The sequence below is a fragment of the Elephantulus edwardii genome, unplaced genomic scaffold (genome assembly GCF_000299155.1).
Source record: "Elephantulus edwardii isolate Elephantulus edwardi_28Jun2011 unplaced genomic scaffold, EleEdw1.0 scaffold00094, whole genome shotgun sequence".
Lineage (NCBI taxonomy): Eukaryota > Metazoa > Chordata > Mammalia > Macroscelidea > Macroscelididae > Elephantulus > Elephantulus edwardii.
The window spans coordinates 12,394,653-12,403,359 of NW_006399844.1; the positions used below are offsets into that span (position 1 = coordinate 12,394,653).

General features: G+C 37.3%; 1 protein-coding gene across 1 annotated transcript in view; it reads right to left on the reverse strand.

The window, feature by feature from the left end:
- The window catches only part of METTL16 (methyltransferase like 16), an 85,661-nt gene that overhangs the window by 40,394 nt on the left and 36,560 nt on the right, over window positions 1-8,707 (reverse strand). Inside the window, exons 3-5 of the mRNA XM_006891037.1 lie at window positions 7,840-7,980; window positions 6,077-6,192; window positions 3,049-3,191 (exon numbers count right to left, since the gene is read on the reverse strand). Coding sequence (XP_006891099.1) covers window positions 3,049-3,191; window positions 6,077-6,192; window positions 7,840-7,980 — 400 coding nt within the window. The remainder of the gene's footprint in view (window positions 1-3,048; window positions 3,192-6,076; window positions 6,193-7,839; window positions 7,981-8,707) is intronic.

The following is an 8,707-nucleotide window of genomic DNA, read 5'->3' on the forward strand; positions in this document are numbered from 1 at the left end:
GCCAAAAGCATCCTTGATTATAGCAACCCGAGGTTTGAATTTGTTCTTCAGTTCCTTGAGCTTAAGAAATGCTGAGCGAGTTCAGCCCTTTTGATTTTCTGACTCCAACTCCTTGCACATTTCATTGTAATTTCATCTCTGGAGAGATGAAGCCCTAGGGGTGTTGAAATCTGAAGGACAACTATCAGGTCAACTGACTACAAGAGATTCATATTTATTCCCATTAAAACAAAACAAAAAACCAGGTGATCCAACAGAGCATGGATAACCTTGCTTGCTGAGACTGGGGAGAACCTGAAACGCTGCTAAAGTTCGAGAACTGTAATCTTCAATATGGATGGAAACTCAACATCAAAAAGACAAAGATTCTAACCACCGGGCAAACTGGCAACACCATGATGGGTGGAGAAAAGATTGAGACTGTTAAGCTTGCTTGGCTCCACAATCAACACTCTTAGCACCAGCATTCAGGAACTCAAAAGACAAATTTTATTAGGAAAATCTGCTGCCAGGGACCTCTTCAGAGTACTGAGAAGCAATGATGTCAGCCTAGAGACTAAGGTGCGCCTGATCCAGGCCACAGTCTTTGCAATTACTTCCTAAGCATCACAGAACTGGACAATGACTAAGGATGACAGAAGAAGAATTGATATCTCTGAGTTTTGGTGTTGGAGAAGAGTCTTAAGCATACAACTGACTGCCAAGAAAATAAATAGCTAGGTCTTGGAGCAGATGAAACCAAGTTTTTCCTTGGAGGCTAGGATTCTGAAACTCCATCTCACATATTTTGGGCACGTGGCCGAGAGGGACGGGTCCTTAGAGAAGGACATCATGCTTGGAAGAGTGGAGGATCAGTACAGGAGAGGAAGATCCCAAATTAGATGTATTGATATAGTAACTGGGTCAATAGGGGTAGGTGTGTCAGAGTCAGTTAGACTGGCTCAGGACAAGGCAGGCTTCACAACTGTTGTACACAGGGTTGTTATGAGTCATAGGCAACGTGTCGGCACTTAACAACAAGCAATGACATCACTAATATCACACACAAGGAAAACCTTGCTGAAGATTATTAAAACAAACAAAAAAACAGGAACAGTTCATTGACAGAAAACTACCAGAAATACAAGCCAGCTTTAGAAAAGGCTGTGGCACTAGAAATATTATCTCCAATGTCAGAGGGATCTTGGCTGAAAGCAAAGAATACATGTGGAGAGTCTATCTGTGTTTTATTGACTATGCAAAGGTGTTTGACTGTCTGAGTCATGACAAGTTGTGGCTAATGTTGTGGAAAATGGGAATCCCAGAGCACTTGATTGTGCTGAGAAACCTATACCCAGACCAGGAAGCAGTCCTCAAAACAGAGCAAGGAAACACTGCATGGTTCAAAATCAGAAAAGGAGTGCATCAGGGATGGATCCTTTTCCCATACCTTTTCAATTTATATGCAGAACTGTTCATTCAGGAGGCTGGGCTTTATGAGGAGGAATGTGGCATTAGGATTGGAGGAAGATTCATCAATAACCTACATAATGCAGATGATACAACCTTGCTTGCTGAAACTGAGGAGGACCTGCACAAAGTCAAGGACTATAGTCTTCAATATGGATTGAAGCTCAACATTAAGAAAACAAAGATTCACACCCAGGGCCAATTGGTAGTGGCATGACAGGTTGTTAACAATTTCAGCTTGCTCTGCTCCACAATCAACACTCTTGGCACCAGCAGTCAGGAAATCAAGAGACACTGTAAAATCTCCAAAGTGCTAAAGAGTAATGATGTCAGTCTAGAGACTAAGGTGGGTCTGATCCAGGCCCATGGTCTTCACAATTACTTGCTATGCATCAGAGAGCTGGACAATGACTAAGGATGACAGAAGAATCAATGTCTTTGAGTTGTGGTGCTGAAGAAGAGTCTTGAACATACCAAGGACTTGCCAAAAGAATAAACAAGCCTATCCTTGAGAGGATAAAACCAAGCGGTTGCCTCCTGAGAGGTAAGGATTTTGAAGGTGCGTCTCACATACTTGGGCATGTGGCCAAAAGGGATCAGTCCCTGGAGAAGGACATCATGCTTGGAAGGACACACATTTAATAAATTAGGACCACCTGTTGATTTTGGAATTGACCTTTTACTTAAACAGGCACCTTTTTGTTGTTACTGTGTGTTGTATGGCGTTCATTCAGAGTGACCCCCATAGTACAGAGCAGAACCATATTATAAGGGTCTCCTAAACTGTAATTTTTAGGGAGACTGATCACCACGCTGGTGAGTTCAAATCGCTGATCTTCCGGTTAGTAGTTGAGTGGAAAATCATTATGCCACCACTGCTCCTCTTGCATAGCTCTAAACATTTATAAATTAAAAATGAAAAAAGAAATCGTGTATATGTCCCAAGGCAAAATCCAAGGGTCAAAAGCCCTTTTAGTTTTGAACTACCACATTATCCACCACTTTATCAACACATGGGAGGGTGAGAAGTGAGACAAATACCTCTGAGTACTTTATGCTGCTTAATGACAAGTGTGTCGTCTGAAATAATAAGCTTTTAACAAAGAATAGCCTTAACACTCCCATAGAATTGGTTAGTGAATTCAGTTTTCCGTCATTAAGTTCGTGACAGCTCAATGTCCTCACATCTGTCACTGTTTGGGAGGCTGGATCCAAGAACATAAATTGCTTTAAGGACCAGGCAACAAATTTATTCTGGTTCATGGACAGATCGGAACCCATCTGTTTTCTAATCAAAAGCCATATTGGAATCAGTTTTGTTCCATTACAGTACCATATTAATGGGAGCAATACAATCATATGGTATTTCCTCTTTCTACCACGTAGTGTAGATATTATAGTGAATACAAGTCAATTAACAGCATGAGCACAATCTCAGAGGAGGATCTTGCAGACTGCTGAATTGGATATCTTTTTCAATTTTAATCTGTTTATTCTTTAGACATTATAATTAGTTTTCCTGAGTGATGGTCTTCTCTGGAAGAACACAGGGGAAGAGAAAAGGGGGAAAATATGTCCATGTTTTAATAAGCCCCTTACCTTAACCTTTTTTTAAGTTGTAAACTGTCATGGATGATCCTTTTAACAAACTCCAATTCACCTCCTTCTGCCATGATCTCTGTAATACCACCAGTGTTTACAGAACTAGGTGGGGGTCTTCGAGGATTCCGAGAGTTTACTCCCTGAACAACAAAATCCAAGTAAAAAATGGTCACAATTTTTAAGAATCAAGTCTTATTTATTCTAAGAAAGAAAGTATACATCATTTATATCCCAAATACTATGCTAGATTTCTAACACCGTAAGATTTGAAAGTCATGTTGTTATGGATACTTGTTAGGTTTCATCAAGTGGGTTCTGACTCACAGCAAGCCTGCAACAGATGGAAATCCTGCTTGATTCTGGGCCATCCCTACAATCTCTGCTGTGCTCACACCCACTGCCATAGTCACTGTGTCAATCCTCCTCTTTTTAGAGTGTTCCTCTCCTCTGCTGACCTCCACTTCTCCAAGGACTGGCCCCTCCTGACACTATGCAAAGGATGTGATACAAAACTTCATTGCCTCTAAGGAGGACCCTGGTTGCACTTCTTCCAAGACAGATTTGTCTGCTGTTTGGGAGTCCATGGTAAAGTCAATATTCTTTTAACACTGCAATTCAAAGGCATCAGTTCTTCATCAGTATTCTTTATTCACTGTCCAACTTTCATAAGCATGCAAAGCTACTGAAAATGACATGGTGAGGAACACATTAGCCTTTAAACGGTTTTGACAACAGATCTGGCCAATGAAATATGTCTTTGATTTCTTTTTTTTTGCTTCCATAAATGGTGACTGTACACCTAAGTAGAAGGAAATTCTTGACTATGTTGATCTTTTCTTCTGTTAGCATGATCATGATGTTATTTATTGGTTCAACTGTAAAGATTTTTGTTTTCATAATGAGGTATAAGCCATACTGAAAGCGGAAGTCAGATAGCCAATGCAAAATTATGTATTAACGACTACATTCTTCAGGTAAATAACTTTTCCACATTTTATCATCTATCTTTGTAATTAAACATGCAAAGACCTCTACCTTTTTAACGTAATATATCAATTTTTTTTGTTTTCTGTTTCAAGGATCATGCACAAAAAATATACCAGAGACTATCAATTATATTTCCTATTATTTTTATTTTATATTTAAATATTTATTACATGCCTAGTTAACAGTAAAATGAAAAATTAAATCAAAATGGATCAAAAATGATCTTTACATTTTTTAAAAAGAGCTATCTGTAATGACTAAGCCATTAATCATACAGAATTCCATCATGCAATTTCTGGCTTCACTTCTATCATGAAGACCATATTTTCTGACTATCAATACTTGTTTCTAAATTTTGCACTCTAGTCACCAGTGATAATTAATGGATCTTTGATCAATTTCAGACTATAGGAGTTTGTAGAAAACTCGATTTTATCATCTTTGGCTTTAATGGTTAGTCTAGATAATAGGTCTTTCTTGTATGCATATGGATACCATTCTGTCATTGACAGCACTATAATTCAGGAGAGATCATGAGATGTTCATTTTGATAATAAATACACCACTTCTCTCCAAGCTGTCATTCCCAGCACAGTAGATCATATGATTGCCTGAGTTAGAATGGCCAATACCAGTCCATCGCAATGGTGATGCTAATCTTTATATATTCCACTTCATTTTTGACAACTTTCAAGTTGTCTAGATTATCCTATGTACCAGTTATTAACACACTGCCACACACTTTTTGATGACCGTGCTTAGAAACACATTTGCTGTCATTTGCAGCAATGTGTTTAACTGAAGCTTGCAGCTGTTTCTCCTTATTGTGAGTCTTGCCACATCAGGAAATGAAGGTCTTTTAGTAGTTAAAAGTTTAACTTATTAATTTCAGGAATGTAGTACACACTATAGCAGTCAACTGAGTGTCTTCCACCCTCAGTAGCTCACCTGCAAGCACTACGTCAGATATTGTTTAGCTGCTATTCAAAGGGCTCCTAAGAGCTCAAGTGAACAACCAGGCCTGCATTCTAGACTATCTTAGTCTGGAAGCACCAGTGAAATCTGTCCATCCTAGATATTTCTGGTGGTATCAAAGCTTCAGCATATCAGCAATGTGGAAGCCTTCACAATTTTAGTTTGTGTAACTCATCTGTCCGCATCAAAGGCTAGAATTAAGATTTCTTAAAAGTTTGTATTTAAATCTGAAATACTAGTATTGTTTATACAGTTTTTTCAGTTTCTAACCAAAGTAATCCATGTGGAATTTATTTTGTTGTATAAAGTGTGCAAAAGGTACTTTAAGGTAGCTGAATCTAAAACCAATTTATCTTTTCAAAGTTTTTAAGCATACATACCTTAGTGCCATCTGATTAATACTGTCCAAACTTTATCTATAAAAAGGGTTTACTAGATAAAGGAAAACGTAGAATAAATCAGAGTTCTTTACAGCATTTTATACTTATAAAAATACCAGTTCTTTTTATCTTGTCTGTCTCTCTCCCTATTAAGTAACAATTTTTTTTTCATTTGAAGTGGAAAAGATCAAATTAGACATTTGCTTACTATCAAACGAGAGGTAGCAGTAAAAATAGTGACATCCCTACTAAACCAGGATTACCAGTTCAGGGGTAGACTGTGATATAAATGGATTCAACTAGAAGAAAAACCTAATGTTCAATGTTTTAGGGAAGGAATAAACTCTACCTTCTTCTAGGTATTACTCCACCATGATTAAACCAGTCTGAGGGAAAAAATCCAACCCAAAGATCAAGTTAGAGCCTGGGAAAAAACTAAAAGCTTTAGACTTGGCAGTCCTGTGAACATCTTGATCAAACTGTTCCTAAACTGTTCCTAAACTCTATACTGTGACTGGGCTTCTCATATATGTAAGATTTTGTTAAGTCAGTCTGAATGAGGCTTGCAGGCACTTGAAAGAAATCAAAAGAATCTTGACAGCTTCCAAAATAAAAGCTGATCTTATCTCTGCAAAGCAAACTTAGATAAATATTAAATTGCTTTAAAGCAGAATACATTTTACCTTGGCTTCCAACTGGTTGGCAAAAAAGGGAGGGTTGCACATGCAAAAATCATAGATTATCTCAGATTCTTCTTTAAGAGCATCCATCAGGAGTGTCTTCTGGGGTACTTTTACCACTAGAAGAAAAATATTAATTCTGTGGTAGTTTTAAAATAAGTTCACAAACTCTTTGACACTCCTCCAGTCAACAGGCAAGAGTTTATTAATTTCTCATGTCCAGAGATTAAGTTACAGGGAGCGCTGGTGGCCTAGTGATTAAGAAGCTGTCCCGCCAATTCAAAGGCAGATAGATCATTTGAATCCACTGGCTGCTCTGAGAAAGATGGGCAATCTCTTTCTGTGCAATTTACAGTCTCTAAAAACTCTAGTAGGTCAACTATGAGTCGTTCTGACTCAGACAAATAACAACAACAAACCCAAGAGTATAGTATAGGTTAGACTTAGTGACTAACCTCCATCAAAGAGAGTATGTTAGAAGTGATCTGGTATCATTCTGACCCTAAGCTAAAGAAAGCACTGTAGTATTCTTGGGAACTTGCTTTATCTCTTGAATGACATCCTCTAGGGTAAAACACTGACATGCTGTGAAGACTCTCAAGCAATTCCATGGAGAAAGCCATATGGCAATAAATAGAGGCTTTTCCTTCCAACATGCATGGAAACAAGCCATCTTGGACCAAATCTGTACCCCTACTCAAGCCTTCAGATAACTGCATCTCTAACTGATATCCTGACTACGACCTCCCAAGAGACTGTGAATCAGAACCAAAAAGCTAAGCCTGTCCCAATTCTTAAACCACTGAAACTATGAACCAATTAAATGTTTGTTTAAAGTTGCTGAATTATTGAATAATTTGTTACATAACAAAGATAATGAAAATAAATGCATTAATAACATAAGTATCTCTCCTTACACTGATGAGTGTAACACTATTCTGGTGGCCTAATGGGCAAGGAGCTGTGCTGCCAATCCAAAGGCACACAGTTCTAATCTACCAGCTGCTTTACAGGAGAAAAATGGGCATGCTCCTCTTGTGTGATTTACAATCTCTGAAAACCTGCTGGAAGGTTCAGCTATGAGTTGGTTTCAGTCAACTCAATAGCACATAACAATAGCAGTAAGAAGCAGCCTTTTAAAAATGAAGAAAACTCATTTCTTAAAGAGTTATATTATCTTTAAGGATGAAAAACCCCTAAAACCAAAACAAAACCCATAAAAAACCCCCCAAAAAACAAAACAAAACCAAAACCAACTTCACAGCCTTTTCTACATAATAGGTGTAAAGATTAAAAAGTAGCTAATCCTTAAAGAGATTTGACTACTTCTACTATAAATGCATATACTGAAATTAAAAAGATGGTATAGCTTTCTTCCTTTTAACATAATTTTTGCCCAGTTCACATTGTTATAATATTTTATTTTGAACATCAAACACTGCACCAAAATGATTCATTTAAGACAATTGTCTTTAACGTAACTGAGAGTACTGTACTAATCTTTACAATTGTTTTCTGATAACATAGAACTTTTAAGTGGACCTTTTATCATCTTAACAAGGTTATTTTGTACAGTTAGTATATTTATCTCAAAGCTAATTCTTGTACTAAAACAGAATTACTATGTACTAGATTTTGATAAATTATCAAAGCCTGAGTATTAAAGATAAATATTAAAGAATGTTAATTAATTAATTAAATGTTAAATTATAAAAACAGATTCATAAGTAAGGTTTGAAAATTTACATTTATTCTGTGGGGCTAACCTTTTATGAGATCAGATAAATTATTCTGTTCCACATTTTTCTTTGCATAGTTGAAGCACATATCATCCACTTCTGTTGCAAGGAAATACCAGCCATTTAAGGTTGCTCCAAGCAAAGGATAGATGCAGGATGCCCCAGTACCTGGTAGAAAAAAAAATTCAGAACTCATTCCACACACCAGAGAAAGAATAACCATCAGAATTCTTATAACCATAAAAGTCTAAATCACAAGATTAATTACATACTGTTCTTGTGTTTACATATGTATGTATGTATGTATGTATGTATGAGTGCTCTAGTCATTTCATGTCAATCTTACTTCATAGTTAAGACTCAAATTGCCTAGAGGACAGAAGTCTTCTATTTTTAGTATGTCGAATAAAGGGTACTTAATTAGTAGTCAAGGAATTTATGACTGACCAACTGAAAATGGTCAAAATTCAACCTAATTGCTTTTATTAAAAGGTCTTAATTTAAAAAAAAAGTCTTAATTTTAAATCTCACACAAAATCCCATCTTCTTAAAGTAAAACGAAAGCTAATGGAACACTGTAGTGCTACATTAAAATAAAAAACAGAAACCACACAGGTTATAAAACTTGCAGCTCTGACAGGCGGGGTCTTGGATGGAAGTGAGGATTGGGGACGGGCGTTTCTCACAGGCATCTCTCAAAGCGGGAACAAGCCCTTGAAAGCTCTGACAGGCATGGTCTTGGACGGAAGTGAGGATTGGGGATGGGCGTTTCTCACAGGCATCTCTCAAAGGCATCTCTCAAAGGTAACTGGCTTTCCAGAAGGAAAAACATAATCGACACAGAAGTTCTACAGGACACGTCACCTTCCCTTGGAGACACCACAACTAAACTTAA